This window comes from Rhododendron vialii, chromosome 8a (assembly GCF_030253575.1).
Source record: "Rhododendron vialii isolate Sample 1 chromosome 8a, ASM3025357v1".
Taxonomy (NCBI): Eukaryota; Viridiplantae; Streptophyta; class Magnoliopsida; order Ericales; family Ericaceae; genus Rhododendron; species Rhododendron vialii.
Window position 1 is genome coordinate 9,489,719 of NC_080564.1, and position 22,994 is coordinate 9,512,712.

Genomic DNA, 22,994 nt, shown 5'->3' on the forward strand with positions numbered 1-22,994 from the left:
GTCCAAATTACCAAAATAGTTTCTCCCCTTCTATCCGACTCCTGTTTCTCAAAAAGCAGTTCTCAGCACCCATTTGTAAGTAGAAATTAATAGAATTGCTTCAACATGAAAAATGCAATGACTTCGCAAGAACAGACCACATAAGTTGACCAAATTAGGGAAAGGGACAAGTTGCCTGTGGATTTATTTCATTAGGTCTCTCTCATTTGTCCAACTTTTTCTTTATTTTCTAACCTCTCCCATTTTTAAAAAAGCTGTTGGCTTCAAGCTGGTGATGTTGAGAGGCACTATGGCTCTCCTCCAATGAGAGCTCAGTGCATACCCAAACTCAACCTTTTTTTGAACAATGTATGCATCAAATCATGGACCCTCTAACTTTGGAGCAATTTCCCGGAAGAAACAGTGCTGAAAGAGACTGACAAATTGGAGAAAAGAAAAGGATATAAATTAGTCGTGTCCCTTCCCTTTGTTTTTGATGGTCTTGCCTTGTGACTTATAATTTACTTCCTGTGAAAGGGATTGTAGAGATTAGTCCGAAGTGCGCGTAAGTTGACTTAAAACACCTTACATTACTGAAAACACACACATATCGTTTTTACAGTTTCGATCCATGCACATATATGTAGCTTAAGAGTAGTAGGAGTACTTTACAAGGTAACTGTAAGACTAATTTATTCTTCCTAATCATGAACAGTGAAACAACTGCAGACGAAATCCCACAAAATCTGGTATATTGTAGAATTATATTATAGATCATGTGTTGTTTGTGTCAACGACGCATATCAACACATGATTTTGCTCGGCAGGAAATCATTGCTAGGTGCTAGAAGGAAAGAGTTCTACAAGATACATTGTAGACTTATTTTGAGATGTAAAACAGAACAACTATCCAGACTCTATAGCAATCGTAGAATAGCCATATCAGAACAATTGGGTGCTGGGAAGTAGAGAGCTTCTTCTTCTTCTTTTTCCTTTTTTAGATAACTAAATATCCGGATCAATTTGGGCGCACCTCAACTAATTCCAAGGCACTAAAGTTTAACAACCGGACAAACTCTCCAGTGGCCCCAGGGTTCGTAATGTCTGGCGTCGTGGAATTCGAACATGTGACCTCAGGAAGGACAAACACTTATTAGCTTTCTTATACTCACGGCCTAACCCTTGTACTTTCATATTCAGACTTGATATACACCACTTCAAAGGTTCACGTTGGTGCTATTATATTGAGACAACCATTTTTCCCATACAGAAAAACCAATTCACAGATTATAAAGAACATTTACAATAACAATTGAAATACTTCCTCGTTTATTGCAAGCAAGACCAAAAGGCCTTTACAGGACAGTACAACAAATATACATCCAATTAATCAATCAATTAACTGGATATCATACAGGAAGGATGGAAGCATTCAAAAAGGAAACGAGCAGTTTCCTTCGTTTCCTTCCCACGAGGAAAAAAATTATCAGCCATTTGCGATTCCATCGCACAGTATTGTACAGGTGGACGAGTTCAGCAGCTGCTGAACAGCAATGCCCACAAATTAGGAAATGAGATACCCATTCTCCTCCAAGTAAGATATCACGGTTTCAGCCATATCACATGGGGAAGCACAGACCCCTCCTTTCTGTTGCAATACTATCTGCAATAGTAGTAGAATTTAAATATCAATGAGAAGTAAACATGGCACATTTTACATGACTTTTGATACTACCGTATCACCAAAAGTCCTTGAACTTGATCTCAATTTCCACTAACAGAATAATTGAAATCTGAAGGTCGCAAACAAAACAACAAAACGTTCACCTCAACTTCGCCTCAATTATTCATTCGGCAACTCAAAAAAAGGATTCCCTTTCAACTTACATATTGGTACATTAAGATAGAGAATAATCCACTTTGGTACCGATTGCAAATTGTTGTATACTGAAGTTTGCATGCTTCTTAGAAGAGTACAAGGCACATTCTGATGTACAGCCGTGCTTGAGTGAGTTCAGACAAAGCAAGAACACAAAAGATAAATACACTCAATACACTTAAAGCTGTATTTGGGACAAGGCTTTGGGTAAGGAAAAGAAAATGGAAACGGAAAAAATGAAGGATCAAACCATTGAGTTGTTAGATCCTTTTCTTGCATTTCCATTTCCTTACCCAAATACACCCTAAAGGGCACACATACCTCAGAATTCAATGGTGGCTCATATGGGTCATCAATCCCAGTAAAACCTGCAAGATAACAGGACAAGAAAAGAATTGAATTGAAATTAGCATGGCGATGAAGAGAATTACAGAAATTAGCGCCGTGATCAAGCTACCAACTACCGACTAACTTAAACCACCATTGAATTTATTTACCGCAAGGAAAAAGGAAGAAACCCTAGGCACATTGACAGTCCAGACCAAATAAATTCAATTCGCATTTTTGGATAGAGAAGAAACCTTCAATTTTTCCTGCTCGTGCAAGCTTGTACAGCCCCTTAGGGTCCCTTGCTTCACATACTTGCAAAGGCATGTCCATAAACACCTGTGAACATTACACTCTGTCAAACATCACTAAATGATTTTAATGAAAAACATGATTTGTCAATTGCAAACAATGAAGAATCTCCCATCCATCGCAAAATCCTTATCCCTTCTGTATGCACCCAAATGCTTAAATTGTCATAGAACACAAACCTCAATGAATTCTCCTTTTGACAGTAGAGCACGACAGGCATCTCGGTCCTTTCTGTACGGAGATATCAGACTAGCAATGCAAATAACTCCGGCATCTGCAAACAGCTTCGCAACCTCCCCTAAAATTCATTAATATATGAAACTCCAACAATTTTAGAGAAGACTAAGTGGATCACCAATGAGTGTACATAAATGGACCTCGAAAACCCACCAATTCTACGTATGTTTTCTGCACGATCCTCTGCTTTAAAGCTGAGATCGCGGTTCAGACCATGACGAACATTGTCACCATCAAGGATGTAGGTCAGCTTTCCTCTGATGTGCAAGCCTCGACTTAAAGCGCATGCTAAAGTGCTCTTTCCTAGAGTTATAATTCCAGGAAAGGAACAAAGCAATAGAATTGATTTCAAAATAGAGAGTGCTCTTTCCTAAAGTCATAATTCCAAGACAAGAAAACATAAGGAACCATTTAATAAATTTGACTTGAAAATAGAGAGTAATGAAAGGAAAAATGTCAATGTAAGAGGTACTGATAGTACCGACAAGTTTGATATAAAAAGATGCATAGATTTCTTGCTATATTTCTTGCTATAACGTGGCAATGTTTCCTAAAAGTAAGGCTTAGAGTTGGTACATAATTCAGTATTGTATTTCATTCAGTATCAGGATAACTGAGGTACAGTGCTGGACTTGGTAAATATAGGAGGCTAGGAGCCCTTTTGAGAAGAACGCTAAAGATTGTATACTAGTGGTTTCATATCACTTGTAAACTTATATGCAGGAAATAGGAATCCTGTCATGTGAAAAAGAGGGGACGTGCAACCCTCAAATTGGTTCGAAAATCTGAAAATTCGTAACAGAAACAAAATATTTTGCTTCTACAGCAGCATAAAACCAAACCAAACCAAACAAAGCAGGGCCTTAAGTCCCCATCATTTGGGTCGGCTACATGAATCTGTTCTCTCCATTAAGATTTGTCAAAGGACATCATGTTTCATATATTCAAAAAACCAAGACCCTTTTGAACTACTGCATTTGATGGCAATTTCGGTCTGCCCCTTCCTGTAGTGCATAATTGATCAACAACCACAGAATCAACTACTTTTCTCCACATTTATTCAAGTCATCCAACTACCACTAACCAATGAGACAATTTTTGACACTTGGATAGTGTCTGAGGCTCGTATAAAGTTCTATTACTTCTCATTTGTAATATCCTCGACATAACTATGAAGCACCACCGTTTAACCTTAAAACCTACCCCTAACAACTATATATTATCCATCCCCACAATATCACCTATCTGTTCAACACAGGCTGCAGCACTATGCACCTGCAACAGTAATGCAACCGGACACATTAAAGCGTGCTTCTTAGAGATGATGTGTAGTACTAAATCAAGGAATTTCTACATTTCATTTCGGTTTTCAGAATTCACGTTTCCAGTTGCATCCGTGAAGAAGCATTAGAAAGAGCACACTAATAACTAATCCTCAGGATTAGTATCTGTAAACAGCTTTCTAGAGAATATGTTTTGATATATGAACTCTTCTTCCTAACGTTGATCTCATTCTGAGTTCCATTTTACCTTTTGAACGAGCACATGTAATTCTGGGACGTCTAAGATGCTTCTACTATTATCCAGGGAATCAGTACACTCTATTTGATCTCCTTTGCCTGATAATCAAGTACTCTATTCTCACCATGGACTCTACTCCCTTCTATAGCTTCTTCAGTGTCTTAGTTGACTTCTACTCTTCCCCAGCAACTCTTCCACCAATAATTACAAGTATGACATTTTCTGAACAAGGACAACTCTTACTCCAGTTAAACATGGATGAACTAAGATAGGCATTTTTATTGGTCACACGCAGTAAATGTCCAGACTCTCCAGAGGCAGTTTAAAAAAGGAAACCAGTCATATTCAAATAGTAATGATTATGGGTAAAAACCAACAAGCATTTTGTTAACCACGAATGGGAAAAGAAAATAAACACAAAAAGGTGGACAAAATTAGCTTTATTGGAACCACTAATGAGCCTTTCAAAAAAAGAAAAGAAACAAGAACCACTCTTGAAACCTGGTATTGAAACTAAAGTTGCACTCGAGCTGGCATGTTAAAACCAATTTAGAAAGATCCCAAAAAGGTGGACAAAATTAGCTTTATTGGAACCAGTAATGAGCCTTTCAAAAAAGCAAAGAAATCAAGAACCACTAATGAAACCTGGTATTGAAACTAAAGTTGAACTCAAGCTGGCATGTTAAAACCAATTTAGAAAGATCCCAATGAACCAAATCTTCTTACTCAATATACCTTCAATTTGGTTTTTAAGATAATGGCAATCAGTGGTAATTTTCAGTACAAATGTACAACAGCAAAATGTAGAAGCATCATCAAAAGTCGCGTAGCCTAGACAGCACTTAGGCCCAAGCAATGAACAATTCAAGTAGCTACATGCAATTGAACACAAACCTGAACCACTGAGGCCTGTGATCCATATGACGCACCCTTTTTGCTGGAGTAACTCCTGCCTGTCAATTTTCTTGACCGAGCACTTATGCCACACAATGTTTGACGAATTTCCAAAAGTAGACATCTGCCGCATACTTTTACCTAGTTATATATCCAGTCGAAAGAAGTAAAATCTCAGTAAACTTAATCCTCTAAACAACCTACTAAACGCCAGATCTACAACAATCTTGCAACTACATTTCACGGTCGATGTTCACAGCATAAACAAGGAACAACTATCATATGCTCGCTGGAGGTTAGACCGCTAATGCAATTTAAAATAAAAGCACTTCAGACTAATTGTAGCAATATTACATTTGCACCTCCCAGAGAAGCTTCACACGCCAAATTTCAAAGAATTTGGGTTGAGTAAGCAAATTGTTGCTCACACTACGAATGCCAAACCACCATTCACAAAAAATTTCCCCCTTTAAAGTTTTGACATATGGGTAACAATTTTCAAATATCCAAGCATGCTAAAAAGTTTAAGTATCTCGAGTTCACTTGAAGGTAGGAAAAGGATAAAAAAAAAATGGTAATTACAAAATTGAAGAGCGTGTTCAACTGCATGCTAAGAAACAATACTCACAGGCAGTGGTGGATCCAGAAAATCGAAATAGCAGACACTGTCACTATCAACCATAATCTTGAAGACCCCGGAAGTTTAAGGGTTTTGAATTTTGGATTCTAAAAATTATTTTATTTCTTTCCAATCATTACTTTCATTTTTCTCTCTCTAATCATTAGCATATTTCCAATCATTACTCTATTTCTTTCTACACTTATTATCTACAAATTCAAATCCAAAATCCCAAAACGAACTCAGTCGAAATCTTTTTCCATTGACACGCCTCCAAACTTAAAACAATTCTTACTAAGCATAAAATTTAATAATGCCTAGTTTCCCAAATGTGCTAAAAATACAAAAAAATATTTTTAGTATTGTAACACATCTGGGAAACCACCCCTAATACAAACTTAAACAAAAGTTTTCTAAACACAATCACAAAATGCAAGATATTCTACACATTAAAGTGAAATTCTGGAGGATTCTTAAAAGCACTTGATATATTTAAAATGGGCACTAGTGTAATTCCTTAGGCATTCCTTAAGATGATAATTGAAAGTGTGATTCTGATTCCTGAAAAAGAAATCATTTTGAAGTATTATTGGATATGCAACAAAAATAGATAAGTAAAAAAGGTCGGGGGTTCTCCAAAAAGTATTTTTTGAAAAAAAAATTAATTTCAAACTCAAAAATTATATATTTATACAAATAATTTTTCTATTAGAGTTTAAAAATTAAAAAAAAATTTAAATAAGAAGATAAATTGGAACAACCTTAGTGGGTCAAAATAGTCAATCTTTAAAAAGCCATAGACAATCTTTCGAACATAAAACAAAGACCTTTCGAACCAAATTTTAAAAGCAATAATCCACGGGTCAAATTTGGAATCCGGAAAAGGAAACAGGGATCAGAACCGTACCTTTAGAATCTTCTACCAAACCCTTATCGTCCGCATTAGAGTCGGCCTTATCTAATTCTCGAACGAAATCAGCTTTGCCATTGACGCACGACACCTGAGACCCCTCCATTGCCTTAACTGGCGCGGAAAAACTCGATCTTGCGCTTTCATAACAACAATTAGACGCGGGGATCTTGAAGAACCCTAATTTCGTCGGCGTCAAGCCGCCACCGAGGTCGATTTCCGGAAACGGACACCGAATCGACGGTCGATTTCCGGCCGTAATCATGTTTCGGTAGGAGTGAGAGAGAGATGCGGGCGATGGCAGGAGTGAGAGATGTTTCAATTAAGGGTTTCAGCGGGATGTAACATATACTACATGTGTATGTATAGGCGTGGGATACGCTAAAATTTCTATCGCTGTCTGGTCCGATGATTATCGATGGACGTTTGAAAGCGGCGGAATGCGAGGGACACGTGGTTTTGGGCAGAAGAATCTACACGGGATCAGAAGCTCTGCTTTGCAGTTGAGAGGGGGAGAGAGAGAGAGAGAGTTGATTTGGATTTTTTGATCAGGGAGAAAACATACTCTATTCACTGCTCCACGTAATTTCTATAGTCTATTTCAATAATTAATGGTTTAAATACGTTTTTAAATTATTATTGATATCTATTACTGATAATAGTTTGTTTTTTTATCCAAATCATCCAAAATACTTTTGAATGCTCAAGATGAAGTGCTTTAAACTTTATTTACGAAAGACCCCGTTAGAAAGTTTTTCTCTATTGGAATACTGAATACTCCGCAATAATAGATCCGGCGTATGTCACGATCCAAGATTAGGATTTGTTAATTGTAATTGTTTGGTGTACTTACTTGGAACGCATAATTGTTTGTTAATTGTTACTCGACGATTCGAATCTTATTACTCAAGAGATAATCAGGTAAACTCTCAGTACTCTAAAGCCAGATAGTTTGAGGGAGGATTATGTTGTTTGGGTCCCTCATCCTAGTGGCCATTATTCTGTTGCCTTACATGGGAAGCACTTCAAATCAGAAGGCCAAACCCACCTTGGGTAGCAATTGTCTGGTCCAAACAAATGGTCCCTCGATAGGCCTTTGTTTTATGGTTGGCCGTTCAAACCAAGCTGTGTACTAAGGACAGGTTAGCTAATTGGGGGATGCAGGTGGACGACAAATGTGTGCTTTGCAATAATGCTAGAAAGGCCCACCACCATTTATTTTTCCAGTGTCCCTTCTCTTCTATGGTCTGGCAGCAAGTTCTAGTGAGAACTTTGGTGCCAGGCATTCCTAACACCCTCATGGACATTGTGGACTAGCTTGTCTAGTATGGGATGTCCAAGGTTTTTAAGAATTTAGTTTTACATAGTACCTTAGCAGCTACAGTGTATGGTATTTGGATTGAGAGGAATACTAGAGTGTTTCAAGGCCTTTCCAAACAGGTTGACATTGTGTCCTTTAACGTGGTTAACTCTATTAGAGATTTTCTATGCTCCAGAAGACGTGTTAAGAACTCCACTTTGAACAGGACTTTGGGTGACAAATGGAGGCTTTCGGATAGTATTTTTTCTCCAATGTAAATGTTGATTCTTTGTATAGGCAGTAGATACCTTAAAGTTGTTTGTGTTTCTTACGGGGATGCCCCTATTACATCTATGGTGTTCATACTGGGAAATGCCCCTTTTAGTTTGTAATTCGTTTGAGCTTTTCAATGAAATTGTGCTTATCAAAAAAAAAAAAAACTACTATCCAAGGGAGAAACAATCACAAACAAATTCACAATCGCTACAAACTTAAATCAACTATACTAGCCCCACTAGGAGAATTGGGTATGATATTAGAGCATAGCCTTCTCCAAGTGGTGGGTAGGATGCGTTTTGCCACCATAGACACCAAGAGAGGTTGTTGGGACTCTACAAAAGGACATTGCATGTCCAACGGAGGGTTTTTTTTTTTTTTTGGGTCAATGGATAGAAGTGATCACTTACATTATATATGAAATATAAAATACAAATCCGGGATACTTTATCAATTGGAGAGTTCACAAGACAACTAAACCCAATAAGTCAATTAATACAAGAAATAAGCCTGTTATAGAATAGAAATAAAAGAAAAAACACTCTAAAGGGGGAAAGTTGTACTACCCAAGATTTGGTGAAAATGAGTCAAGTGTCCCACATCGGTTAGGAACTAGAGCCTCACTTCATATATTAACACCAATCAAAGGCTGCTTTTGTAACGACCCAGATTTTTGACCCAATTTTTTTTAATACAAATTTATATTGTTAAATTTCTAATTCAATAATTAATTAGATTGAATAATTAAAATATATTATTATGTGTACAATTGATATTATTTGTATTATTGTATAAGATATGTATTTAAACTTTAGATATACAGGAAATCAGTGATTCATATTTATCTCTTATCTTTCCTATCTAAACCCTAAGTAGAACTCTATTCAAACTAACTCTCCACTTCTCTATCTCTCAACCTATACATAAAAGCGTCCAGATACATCCTCACCATGTACATACATGCGTCCACATACATTAGAATTGAAAACCCCCCAAATGTGGCACTTGTCTCCTATCCTTTTATCATTATCAGTATCCATCTCCTTCCTCATTCCACTACTTCTACACTTATCCTCTCACCTTCTTATTACCTTATTATATCTCATTATACATACTCACATAAATTCGAAAATTGAACACCAGTATATTATTTTACTCTCAATTCTATTGTTGAGTCTAGAATATATATATATATATATATATATATATATATAGAGAGAGAGAGAGAGAGAGAGAGAGTTATGGCCGTAGGTGTGTGCACACCGTGAGTTTCGTGGGCACACCGCTGCTGCTGGCCCTATCAGAGTGCCGCCGGACGCTGCCCCGAGATTTCAAAACTACCACGGCGATCTACGAACACCGTATAACACTTATTCGGACTTAGAATCGCGTTTGAGGTAGTTTTTCGGAAACCCAAAACCTTTATCTGCAAATTAATGGAATTACTTAGATTTAAAGTTTATTGAATATGATAATCTGCTGTTAAATTGTTAATTTATTTTTAGTCTTGTTTATATTAAAATTTAGTCCGGTTGTGCTGGAATGATTAGTGTTATACCCTGTGAAAATTTATGATCGTTTAACAAGTGTTTGATTGTGAAATTATTATTGATGTTGCATTGTTAATTTGTATTTGAGTGAACGTTTACGTGTTTAATAAAGTATTGGGGTAGATAAATATTTATGAAATATTAACAAGAATATTTTATTAGTAAAAATTTATTTAGATTGTAAACAAGAAATATTTTAGATTATATATTAGTTAATCTTTAACTCTAATAAATATTGATTAGCATAGCCTCTCATAATTTTGTTGTTATAAAAATCTCATATTAATATTTAATATAGATAGTAAATACTAAATTTAGCAATAAGTATTTTTCAATAAAAAAATTAGTTTGTAAAATCTATAAATAATATGAGAGTTAAAGAAAATGTTTAAATAATAGAAATGTTTTATAAAATTTCTAAATGAGAGAAATAGACTTAATTTTAAGTGTAGTAATTAATTGTTTGGCTGAATATTATTCTGTTACTCGCATGATTAAATCTATGACAGGATTAATTTTATCGCATGGTTATGTGTTGTTAGTACTTTTAGTTGAAATATTGAACCGTGTGATATTTTGTTGTGACTGTAGATCGGACAAATAGGTTCCCGGGGTGGTTACGAGTAGTGAATCATGTAGACGATGATAAGTAAATGGAAAATGATAAAGTGTTGAAAGTGTGAGTACTGTGTGGATTGTGAATTGAGCCTTGGCGATGGCAAGGGTAACCTATGGGGCCCTGTGTTGAAATGGGTTACCTGCGGGGCCCGGTGTTGTGACGCTAACGTATGATACGTCATGGAAAGTTTCTCTTTGAGGAAGAGAATGGGTCCCATGAGACGGTTATAGTTAGTGAGATGCTAACGTATGATACGTCATGGGAAGTTTCTCTTCAAGGAAGAGAATGGGTCCCATGAGACGGTTATAGTTAGTGAGACGTTAATGTATGATACGTCATGGGAAGTTTCTCTTTGAGGAAGAGAATGGGTCCCATGAAACGGTTATAGTTAGCGTGGGGTAGTGGATGTCCGACCCTAATGTACGATACGTCATGGGATGACTCGATCCTCCTGTTATGGTCTTAAGTGAGAACATACTCGGTACATAACTTAGATGCGCTCACCTAGGACCCTGGTGCAGGATAAGCAAGAGGAAGGGTGGACCCATGAGACGATTGTAGTTAGTGGATGTGGGAGGAAAGGATCTCGCGGAGAGAATCCTTAGATTACATGTAAGATGATGGATAGTAAAGAAAAAGACGATGTGTTATTATTTTATACCTTCAGTGTATTATGAATTATTATATTGTTGATCTGCATATTGTGGTATTGGGTTTTAGGATTTCTACTTAGTGAATTATCACTCAGGATACGTTTGTATCCTGGCAAATCGTTTGCTTCGGCGTTCAATTTGTCAGAGTATGCAGGATTCTACAGTGGAGCAGTTGATATAGGTGGGACCCCTGGAACGGAGTCTGGGCCAACGTTGCTTGGAATTCGTGTCAAAATTAGAGTCGCTCTGGAGTTGCTTTTATTAAGTAAATGTACATAGATTTTTGTATTATTTTGAAATTGTAATTTTTGTATAAAGATAAATAAGGGCCTAATAATTTGTAAAATTTAGTGTATTTTAAGATTAATGTTTCCGAAATCCCTTGAGAAATCGAGGCGTTACAGATTTTGTCATTTTTTTTTTTGTTAATATCACTCCTCTATAAGTGTATTTTTGGCGTTAACAAAAAAAAAAGAGTGGCAAAATCATTTTCCCAACCAAAAGGCCAAGTATTGGAGTAGACTGAAAGGCGGTCCCATGTTAACCGGGTCGGGTGTAACATAAACTACTTTTTCCATTTTTAAAAATAAATCAGATTAATCTCCCCTAATATTGAATATTATGCTTTTGCCTATTCATCCTTTGTTGATTGTATGTGGTTGGAGAATACAAATATCATCATCAAAAGATTCAAAACTGAATATCAGCGCAAAATTCCACTAATTGTTTACAAGGATAACTCCATGGAGAAATTTTTCGGTGTGGGGTAGGTATATCCCACGTGGTACCCGCTCGGCACATTCAGGCCGTCTAATACACTTTTGGATGGCTCGGATTGAAACTCTTTTTCTCTTCTCATCCCAACACTTTCGCTTTTCTTTTTTTCTCTTCAAATCAGAGCTGTCCTAAAACACAATAGACAGCTCGAATGTTGAGTGGACACCATGTAATACCCACCCAACATTGAAATTTTTTCCAACTCCATGGGAACCCTCGACTTGAAAAGTGTACAATCGACTGAACTCACATCTTGATTACTAAGGCTGCGTTGTTTTAAACTTAACTTAAAATGAGTTAATTTGTCATTATATGATTATTTTTGCATTTACTAGTTTCGCGTCAAACTTTTGTGAATTATTAATTCGACTCTACGAGAGAAATCAAAAAAGTTAAATTTTTTTACTTTTACCCAAATATTTTTGGAAATAACCACTTATTTCTCAAAATAATTCAATTTATTTCACTTTTATGCTAAAAAGTGGTTATTTCTCAAAATATTTGGGTAAAAATATAATTTTTTATTTTTTTGATTCATCTCGTCGAGACGAATTAATAATTCATAAAAATTTAACGTAAAACTAACAAATACAGAAAAAATTCAAATAATAATAAATTAACTCATTTTAAGTTAAGTACAAAAGAATGCACGCAGCCTAAGCTTTTGCTTATTAATCGTTGGCAAGTAGTATCCGCAGTCAGGGCCGGCCCTTGGCAAACACCGGGTCCTATATTTTTTTTATTACTATTAGTAAATTAAATTTTAAATCATTATACATACATACATACATATTTATATATATATATGGGGCCGGTTTTCGTTATACAAAAGTTGACTCAAGTTTTTACATAACACTAATCGGAGTTTTACTCAAATGATCGGAGCCGTTCAATTCGTTTAAAATAGGTTTTTAAGAATTCTTGTAAAAAATCAACTCATTCCGATATTGGTAATGACTTGACCAGTTCATTCATTTTTATCTTGTAAAATTTGACAGGAACCAATTGAACCTTTAGAGATATAGATATACAAAAAACTTCTTGTAAGAGCATCCACAATGGAATAATCAAAAGTGGATAATCAAAAGTTGCCACATCATATTTTGGTTATCTATTTAAGAGGTTGCTAAAGTTAGCAATGTAGATATCCACAATGGTACAATCAAAATTGAATAACCAAAACTTGCCACATCACATTTTTAACTTATAAAAATCTAGAAATTGTGACATAGAAAATATTTTTTTAAAAATAGTTTTCAAACTAATAAAAATAGGTTATTAGAAAAAGAGAGAATAGTTTTTAAAAACTTTGATTAAAAAAAACAGTTTTCGGAAAAAAGTTTTTAAAAAAAACAGTTTTTGAATAGAAAAAGTTTTTTTTTTCAAAATAACAGTTTTTGAAAAAAAAATTAAAAAAAACTATTTTGAAATAAAACTGTTTAAAAAAATTGGGGAAAACAGTTTTAATAGAAAAAACGTGTAAAAAAACTATTTTCGCAAAAATATAAAAACTGTTTTTAAAAGTATTTTTGTTATAAACATGTTGAAAATGGAAGAAAGAAGGTTTTTATGTAATGATGGTGCACTTGATTGAGGAAATGTGAAGACAATTAAATTTGATTATTGGCAAAAGGTTAGTAGTTTTAATTATCCAATGTCCAAAATTTGATGAGTTGTTAAGATGCTTCTAAATTTGGTTATTCCAATGTGAGCTCTTTTTGAGCAAATATTGCTAACTTTATAAACCTTTTTATTTTGATTATACCACTGTGGATGTTCTAAGGACTTTAAGTGAGGACCTCCCTTTCCCGATCAAATTTTAATGATCCGAACCGTTCAATGTGTTCAGAACGTGATTTTAAGGGTCCTCACAAGAAATAAGCAAAAAATATGACCGAAAAGTGCTTAATTTGAGCAATTTTTTATTGAACCATTCAATAAAAACTACTCGGATGAATCTCTTCCCGGTCATATTTTTTGTTGATTTCTTGTGATGACTCTTAAAATCACATTCTGATTACATTGAGCGGTTCGAATTATCAAAATTCGATCAGGATCTATGAATTCCGCACTTAAGCTATGTAAGGGATCCCTTACAATAAGCTAACTGATACTGTATTATATATATATATATATATATATATATATATTATTCTTATTCTTATTAATTTTAGCTAATTTGAGATAGTAAAAAAATAGATGAATCATCAAGTAAAATATTAAAATAAATTAACGCGATAGTGCGATACCAAGTATGTTTGTATTTTCATTTTATGCGATAGTTAGTGGGGCTTTTTCGCACGAGTTACTGGGTTTTGCCAATGCGACATAAAGTCATTTATGCTGGGTTCGATCCCAAGCAGTCTAAAATTTATGAAGAAGGTATTTTTAAACAATTTAACAATGAAAAATGAATAGAAATTAATGAAGTAGATATTTTTCTAAGGTGCTGCTAATGCCAAAATTATTTTTGTTTATGCCAAAATTATACTCCCTCCGTTCCAAAATGAGTGACCTTTTTGGGATTCCGTGTCATTTTAAAATGCTTATAACTTTCAATTTATGAAGTTTTATGTGATTTTGAAAACTTTGTTTAATAGAACTAATTAAAATCTATCAAACAAGATCCATATTGCATATTTTTTAACACTCATATTGAAAGATATAAGCAATTGAAATGACAAGCTTTCCCAAAAAAGTCACTCATTTTGGAACGGAGGGAATAATGCATAAAAGCTTTGTACATTGCACTACCATTTTAGCACAATCAAAATTAGTTTTAGCATTATTACTTCCCTTTTTCTAAGCATTTAACAATTGAAAATAAAAGCTGCAGCACCATCCAACTCTGTCCACTTTGCTTTGTTCGGTTTGTGTTTTGAAATTTTTTTTCAAAAATAGTAGGGGTAATAAGTGAAGAGAGATAGAGAGAGAAATGTTAGAAGTAGGGAAAATCTATGGAGAATTTTTTGAAAATTCTTTTTGAAAATGAAAGAGAACAAGGCAAAGTGACTTGCAATTTCTACCGCTCGAAAAAGAGAGTAATAAAGGGCTTGGCATCTTACCGCTGGTGGCCAGGCGCAAGTTGTATAAATGTAGTGCAATTTATAACCAATACTAGTATTAGTACGAGGAGTGCTAGAGACAAAGAAAATAAGTAAAAAAAAAACCTTAAAGCATACATAAACGGCTCAGATTTACTGTGCAGTTCATCTGAGCTGTTTATGTACACTTTTAAGGATTTTTTCTTTGCCCATTTTCTTTACACTTAGCATTTCTCTACTAGTAATTATTCCCACTTAGAGTCCCTATTTTTCACTGAAAAGTTGGGAGCCCTTCTCAGCGGCCTCTTGGACCTTGCCCTAGGGCTGGACCTGTGACCGTAGTGGAGCTTTGCACCCACAATATAACAACACTTCTTACATGATCTGGTAGCGGCTACTTTTAGTGCTGTGGCTACTGCTTGCAATGAGTGACAGGATGAGGATATACTCCTAAAAGGGAAAGAGAAAAACAAGAGAACAGTTCCACAAGAAAAATACAGAAAAGAAAAAAAAGAAAAAAAAAAAAAACGAATCATGACTTAATACAAGATATACTTGATTTGACTGAATTATTCACGAAAGAAGAAGAAAATAAAACAATCTACTGCATGCAACGAAAAAACAACAATACCCTTTTTACATAGCCACCTTCTATTGCATTCTCTTGAATAGACTTGCTCAAAAACACATTATAGATAGATGTCTACTAGTAGAAGCTCAGATTGCGGAATGAGACATTTACTTTTATTACTGAGTATCCGAATCAACATACGCAAATTTCGACTTATCTCAAGATCTCGAAATCAATGACTAAGCATATCCGCTCACCTTTGTTATCCAAACAGTCAATTCCGAGAAAGAATAGAGTCCCTGCTTTAGAAAAACAAACGAAGAACTTCACAAATTAGTTGTATCAATCAAATTGTCAAATGAAAGAGAGAATCCAAATGGAAGAGAAAAGTGAAAGTTTTAACCATATAATCCTTCCCATATAACGGTGGTGAAAAGGCATATTCTTTTTCATCACAGCAACATTCCCATTCCCATATAATCCTTCACCATATTTTCCTCCAAATCCTGTTTCTTCTTCAGATCCGATCGAACCCATCGGATCTGTAATCTCGGGTTTCTTCTTTATTCCCAATGCACTCTTCAACCTACTAATCAGCGATCGACTCGAACTCTTTCCACTTCTCGGAGAAACTCCCTCACTGGACGCTTGGGATGAAGTTGCAATTCTAATCGTCTCCCTCGGGAAAAGCCGAAACCCGCTCGCAGAAAAAGACCCTATACCCTCTTTTTCAATTCTAGTCTCCGGTGTACCGCCCCGAAAACTCAGAGATCGGCCCAGCTCTGGTCCTCGAAAACTCAAAGATCGGGTCAGCTCCGGTCCACTACCCCGAAAACTCGAGGATTGGACCAGCTCCGGTGCACTGATGCGAAAACTCGGAGATTGGGCCAGCTCCGGGGTACTGCCTCGGGAAACCTCCGGTGCACTGCTCCGAAAACTCAAAGATTGGGCCCGGTCCGGTGTGGTGCCTCTAAAACTTGAAGATTGGGCCCGGTCGGGTGTCTTGCCCCGAAAACTCAAAGATTGGGCCCGGTCCGGTGTCGTGCCTCTAAAACTGGAAGATGGGGCCCGGTCTGGTGTCGTGCCCCTAAAACTCGAAGATTGGGCCCGGTCCGGTGTCGTGCCCCGAAAACTCGAAGATTGGGCCCGGTCCGGTGTCGTGCCCCGGAAACTCGAAGATCGGGCCCGGTCAGGTGTAGTGCCCCATCGGTTCCGGTCCGGTGTAGTGCCCCGAAAACTCGAAGACGGGGGCAGAAACGGTGTGCTGCCCTGGTTCATTGACTGTTGCAAAAGCTTCTTCATTTCATCCAACTCTCTCTCCAAGGACAAGATTCGGGAGCTGGTGGCATACATCGCCTCTGGGCAACCGGCAGGGGCGGGGGCGGGTTTGGGTGGGCGGTGGCGGCGGCGGCGAGCTCTGTGGTGGTCGGTGGAGGCGACGGCGATGGCGCGGCGGGTGTTGAGCTGGTCGACGAACATGGCTTGGACCACGAACCTGAGGGGCATTTGGGGGTTCTGGACGGCGTGCATGAGTAGCGGTGGGGAGAGCGTGGTGCAGTCTATGGAGTTGCATATTTCGGCTTTCTGATCCTCCGTTATTTTCCCGTCATATTCCTATATAACAACAATATGAAAATTAAAATCCTTCATTAAAATGCTGACGCACGCGCACTATTTTTTTTTTTTTAAACTTTGTTTCTACGGATCCGAATTCTCTGTGAGGATTTAGCTATAATGATCATATGAGGCTTTTAATAAGAGCATCCCAACACATCAAGAAGCAGATCCAATGGTCCAAAATAGAGTTTCCTTTTACTTTGGCAAAAAAGTTCCCGTTTTCAAAATAATTGCCTAACAGAGACAAAACTGAAGAAAACGGAAATGTTACGAAAGATTGAGCCACGCAAGCTTCACATCGAGCTCCAAACGATGGTTCTCTCTCTCTCTCTCTCTCTTATGTGGGTAAGCGTCCGATTGCCTCATCAATTTCCTCTGGTTTTCACATGTAGGATGGTCATACCTCTTCACCATCGAGAATGGCCTGAGGGACTCAGGCCCCATTCCAGAACACCTTCTTAAAAAATAAATATTTATTTCACATTTTCAAACTCAAAAATAATGTGAATAAAAAATAATTTTTCAATTTTTTTGCACCCTATTAAAAATCTCAATGAGATCTATCAAACAATATTCATATTGATAGAAAAATTATTTACGTAAGCACATAATTTTTGAGTTTGAAATTATCTTCTTAAAAAATAAATACTTATTTTCCTTTCTGGAACGGGATCTTAGAAGAAAACAGAAAAATGGTGGTGGGTTTTCTGTCGAACTGTTGAACAGAAACAGGGGTAGAAGAAAATGACGGTGGGGTTTTCTCACCGTTAGTCAGTGTTCCATAAACGGGGTCGTTTGGCTACAGACAAAAGGAAACATCGCTCTGGACCATTGGATCTGCTTCTAGATGTGTTGGCATGTTCTCATTAAAAGCCTCACATGATCATTACAGGCGTAGAGGATTTGGATCCCGTTTCTACTTGTATAGATCTCACTTTAGCCACCGTTTCCTTTCTGTCCTTGAGATTCCAGGAGATTTTAGCAATAAAAAAAATTATGACGAATACACTCACGCACATATGTCCATGAGTAATTCAAATGGAGGAATTATGCGCATACCCAAACAAAAAATTCCTGACAAATCAAAATCAAGAACCAATTTGATTCTTGGGGCAGACCAAGAATCTAGATGTTACATTTTCATTTTTTCATGGTTGACCATGAGTTCCGGTGTAATTAATGTCGTTGTTCTACAATTTGATGCGAAGATAATTGAGACTGAGACAGAAAGGGAGGGGTGAAGTGAAGACGACGGAGGAGGATGTAGTGGCAATGGAGGTTGACAAGATGTTAGTGGAGCGGGAGATGAAATACGGTTGTCGGTTCAGGAACTGATCGAGGGATTCCGGCAACAGTGTGGCGGCAGAGACAAGAGGGTGGAAGATAGAGAGGGATTTTGCAGAAGGGTTGAGACTTCGTGATGGACAAGTGCAGCCACAGAAAACCGGGACATAGGATGGGAACAAATGATCTCATCCCCTCAATCTCAATTAGTAAATAATTCCAACGTGTTACATAAGGCAGATATTGGATAACTGAGCGGACCTTTCCCTGATACGATACGGGAGGATACTCGATCTTAGCTCAGCATCGTTTGTTCTATTCCACTAGAACCAATCAACACATAATTTATCGATATTAAAAATCATAATCAAAACAGATATCTTAAACAATTTTCTGGATACTAGTAGTACCAAATTGTAGAAGGTAAATAGAGATATTGCATATACATCAGGCCCTGTTTATGAGTCGCAATACGTAACAATTCAAGGCACTAGTATAATTATAAGAGAATCAGGTGGGATTCTTATTGCATGCGTCCCTGTTTATGAGTCGCAATACGTCACAATTCAATTCTAGACGAATCATCCATAATTGCTGTTGCATTACCCATTAAATTCAATAAGAATGATTTATTCCTAAATGAAAAATGCGGAGCTAATTTTTAAGCACACGTCGCTGGGGTTTGTTCTACTCATTCTCCTTCGTTCTTTTGTTCTTAGACTTTTTCTATCACGCAACGAGTCTCTAAGACTGTAGAAACAAAATTGAGACATGGATCATCAATCTATTCCACAGACACAAGAGTCAAGACATTTAAAGTTGCAATAAAAAAAAAATGACATCACACCGTATTGTAAAAAATGTTAGGAAAAAGACTGCGATCCTTTCAAATGACGCTCTTCTGTTAATTTTTACACTTATTCAGAACAATGAGAAGGAAAATAATTGCTTTAATTGTACGATACGGCATGCGCTAAGAAGGATCACAGTTATTTCTAGTATAAAATGCGAGGATCACCAAATCCCCATTCCTGCCCATGCCAACTCCGCTTATCAAAGTCTTCTTAATTATACATAACTTGCCTCCTTAAAAGAAAATCTCCTCGCGAAAATCTCAAATTTTCTCTTCCTTATAAAACGGAAGAAGTAGAAAACTTGCATTAGTCTAATTTCTCTCTCTCTCTCAAGACTCAAGACAAATCTCTTCAGGTTTACCATTATATTTTGCTTGAAAAGAGAAGATGAAGATGATCAAAGTCGCCAAAATTGTTATGGTGGTCATCGTCATTTGTGCTGTTATGGCAACGTCCGTGGTAGCCAAACACAAGGGGGGAAAAAAGTGTTGGTGTTCAAGCGCACCATCAACTTACTTCAATAGTACTTCTGCTCTTTCCTCTTTGACACTGTCTTGTTTTGTCAAATGTCTCATCTTAATCATCCTCGCTTACTCCTTAGGTTATGCTATGTAACCCGCTGTTAAAATGTCTTGGCCGGACGCTTACTATTCTACGCGACTTCAATAAAAACAAGTTTCCAATTGTGGTTTGCTATGTTGGTTGAATGGCACTCATGTTTGCTTTTCGTTTTCCGACTGATCGGGCAACTGAAAAAAAAGGGCACTTGAAATCTATGGTGGCAGGGGGTGGGAGCAAGAATTTTGTAGGCAGTTGCAAACACTTAGAAATATACCTAGTCTGTCTCCTACTCTTATTCGCAAAATTAAAAATAGAAGGTTCTTAAGAATGACAAGATTTATTTCAATAACTTTTTATCTCAAAAATTTATTTCAAAACTGACAACCAAATAAAGTATTTCTAAGAGTATCTATTGACCAATGAGAAAATCTGAAAGTCAATGGGATACAGCTATGGTTGGGTTTGCAAATTGAATGACGCAGTTTCGGATTGTTGTACACATCACTCATGCAAAGAGCTCGTCAAGCCGATCATTCTAAAATAATTTAGAAATTGGAAGTAACGTAATCGATCGAACTACATTTATATTGAAAACATAAATAAATTTGGATTGTTGCAAGACTGATGTTATTTGCGAGTTCTTATAACTGAACGATTCAGATCATTATCGTTAAAGTTGTGTTGGGCTCAAAATGAAAAAATGTAGAGTGGAATTCCTAATTGCAAAGAAGCTAACAAACTTTTGGAGAACAAAAAAAAAACAAAAACAAATTGTAATGGCACGTATGCAAGGGGGGCTAACTCTCTGGGTTAAAAAAATGAACTAAAATTTTATATTTCATACATTCATAATTTCTAATATTACCGGCACTGAACCATTCGCCTAAACTGAAGACAAATTAAATAATATTTATATTTTTCTAGTATTACCGGCACTGAATCATTCACCTGAACACAAATTAAATACTAATAACTTACTTACATTTTTTAGCAAGTAGTCATTGTAACTCAGCGAAACAAACTCAATAAATTTTTAATTAAAATAAATATATTATAATTTATATGGCGTCTCAGAAATTTTTTTGAACATTTTTATCACCTTTGAATTAAAATCATAGAGTCACCCTTGTATTTAAAAAAAAAGAGAGAGATTAAACTACGAAAGCGAATATAAGATCGGGAATATGTAACACCCCTTGTATCTATGGTAGGAGAACATGCACAAAATCTATAGAAAAATCAACGTGGGGAAATGGAGTAGATTTTAACCTTGAGATAAATGTCAACGATTTTGTAAAGAAGGTCGTGGCTTCCAGTCAACCGATGCTTCACGGACTCGGCGAGCAATTGAAAATCCTCGGGTTGCACCTCTCTAACGTCCTCGCCACAACTCATGATAGCATCGTCCACGTCGTCAAACGCACTCAGCGCCTCGACGCACCTGCTGGCGAGAGCCGCCGTCGTCTCCGCCTCCGGCAGCAGCGGCAGGCACGATCGGAATCCGATCAACGCGTACTCGCGGCTGAGGGAGATCGCGCGGCGGAAGTACGCCTCCGCCATCTGCCCCAGGCTGTCCTCGGCCGCGTCGCCGTCGCCCTCCGTCATCTCGAGCAGCTCCGCCGCCACTCTCAGGGCGACGACGTTGAAGGGCGTTATGAGGACGTGGATGCCGTAACAGTAGTCGGCGACGAGAGTGAACGTGTCCGACGTGATGTTTAGCGGCGGCGATAGGGTTATTTCGGACGATTCGTCGAGTTGTCGTTTCAGGTATCCGCTTCGCTCTGCCAGTGGGCCCTGCGGAAAAAAGGGCAGGTAGATATTGCAATAAGTTTCCAGTATTTTGCAATAATTACAAAAAAGGTGTCACTTATAAAAGTTTTTTGTCATTTTGCTACCTCGCTTGGACAATAGCAATGATATTCATGAGCGTGTTTGGATAGCAAAAGAAAGATATTTCTCAGTATGACTTCTTCAAAGAAGACCACGAAGTAAGAATTGAGAAAATCTCCTCTTGAAGAGATTTTGAATTGTGATTTCCGATTCTCTAAACGGATGTACGTCAAAAGTGAAGTGACTCATGATTTTTGTTCTCGACAAAGATTATGAATATAATTTGTTTGCTCTGAAAGAGGGATTTTTTGAGAGCCTCATTAATCCAATACGGATTTTTTCATTTTCCAGTTCTTAATGTTTAACCACTGGTTATGGTCACTATCAACAATGAACCGGAGAATGAAGAATTCAAAAGTCACATCTAGATGAACTTTTGGAATTCAACACATTTCATTCATACACTTTTACAGATTTTGGTTACTTTTGAAAATTTATAATCTATAATTCACAATTAAGAATCTAAAAATAACATGTGCTCCCGAACCCTTGAAAGACATGGCCAGTTAGGTCCATAGTACTGCGCCCATTTCAAAATAACGGAATGAGAAAAGCCAGTTGGGCGCGCATGGGCCAATCTTTTTTTGGTTCATGAGCAGAAATATAAAAGCAAAGAAATCTAAAGACAAAAAATTAGATCCCTTCTACCTTGTGAAGGCAGAAACGAGAGTCATCAACTTGTATCACGGCATCGGTAACAGCTCCCGTAGTCAGCGACCTAAAACATAGTTTAAAAAATAAAACAAAAGACAGAGGTTGTTAAAAAAAACGCAAAAATATGGAGACAAAGTATAATTGATTCATAAAAACAAAGAGACACGTAAGCTTGCCCGAACATTCGGTTATCAAGAGAGAAACGGTGGGGGATCGAGAAAATTACCATGCCTCAACTCTGCAATGGAGGGGTGTGGGAGGCATAGAGAGAGATGGGGAGAGAGAAGGGGTTGTTGAGTAGTACTCATGTTCTTCCTCGTAGATTGTGTCCACCACCCCTAGCTCTTCCCAACCCCTCACCAATTTCTCCATCTCAGATCTTCTCTTCTCTTTCCTTGAGAGAAATCTATGGCTTTTGGAATCGATGAGGAATTCCCTGATGCTACATCACTTGTGTCTTTGGCTGGTGCATTAACTGCTTTGAATGTCCGGACTCTGGAAGGAGTATATAAATGACCTTTGCCTTAAATGGCTTAGGGGTTAGTTTGATATTAATTTGTGCTATTGGGTCTGATTTTCTTACCATGATTTGGTTGACTTATACGGAAATCTGATTATCTGGATTCTGCTGGGGGGTATTGGGATTCTTGTTCAGATTGCATTCAG

The 22,994-nt window shown here is 37.1% G+C and overlaps 2 protein-coding genes across 3 annotated transcripts; both read right to left on the minus strand.

The window, feature by feature from the left end:
- Positions 1-1,187: 1,187 nt before the first annotated feature.
- On the minus strand, positions 1,188-7,253 carry LOC131298002 (adenylyl-sulfate kinase 3-like). Its single transcript, XM_058323251.1, has 7 exons — positions 6,676-7,253; positions 5,150-5,290; positions 2,888-3,037; positions 2,677-2,795; positions 2,440-2,524; positions 2,180-2,226; positions 1,188-1,642 (listed from the first exon to the last, which is right to left on the minus strand). The coding sequence occupies exons 1-7, from the start codon at positions 6,941-6,943 to the stop codon at positions 1,544-1,546; spliced, it is 909 nt and encodes a 302-aa protein (XP_058179234.1). The 5' UTR covers positions 6,944-7,253; the 3' UTR covers positions 1,188-1,543.
- Positions 7,254-15,418: 8,165 nt separating this feature from the next.
- LOC131336346 (BTB/POZ domain-containing protein At3g49900) lies at positions 15,419-22,790 on the minus strand. Of its 2 annotated transcripts, XM_058372133.1 has the most exons (5): positions 22,555-22,790; positions 22,323-22,392; positions 21,054-21,578; positions 15,872-17,082; positions 15,419-15,767 (listed from the first exon to the last, which is right to left on the minus strand). In XM_058372133.1, the coding sequence occupies exons 1-5, from the start codon at positions 22,698-22,700 to the stop codon at positions 15,743-15,745; spliced, it is 1,977 nt and encodes a 658-aa protein (XP_058228116.1). In that variant the 5' UTR covers positions 22,701-22,790; the 3' UTR covers positions 15,419-15,742. The 2 variants fall into 2 exon arrangements, with proteins under 2 accessions (XP_058228116.1, XP_058228115.1); XM_058372132.1 differs by having other exon boundaries at positions 15,419-17,082.
- Between the last annotated feature and the right edge of the window lie 204 nt (positions 22,791-22,994).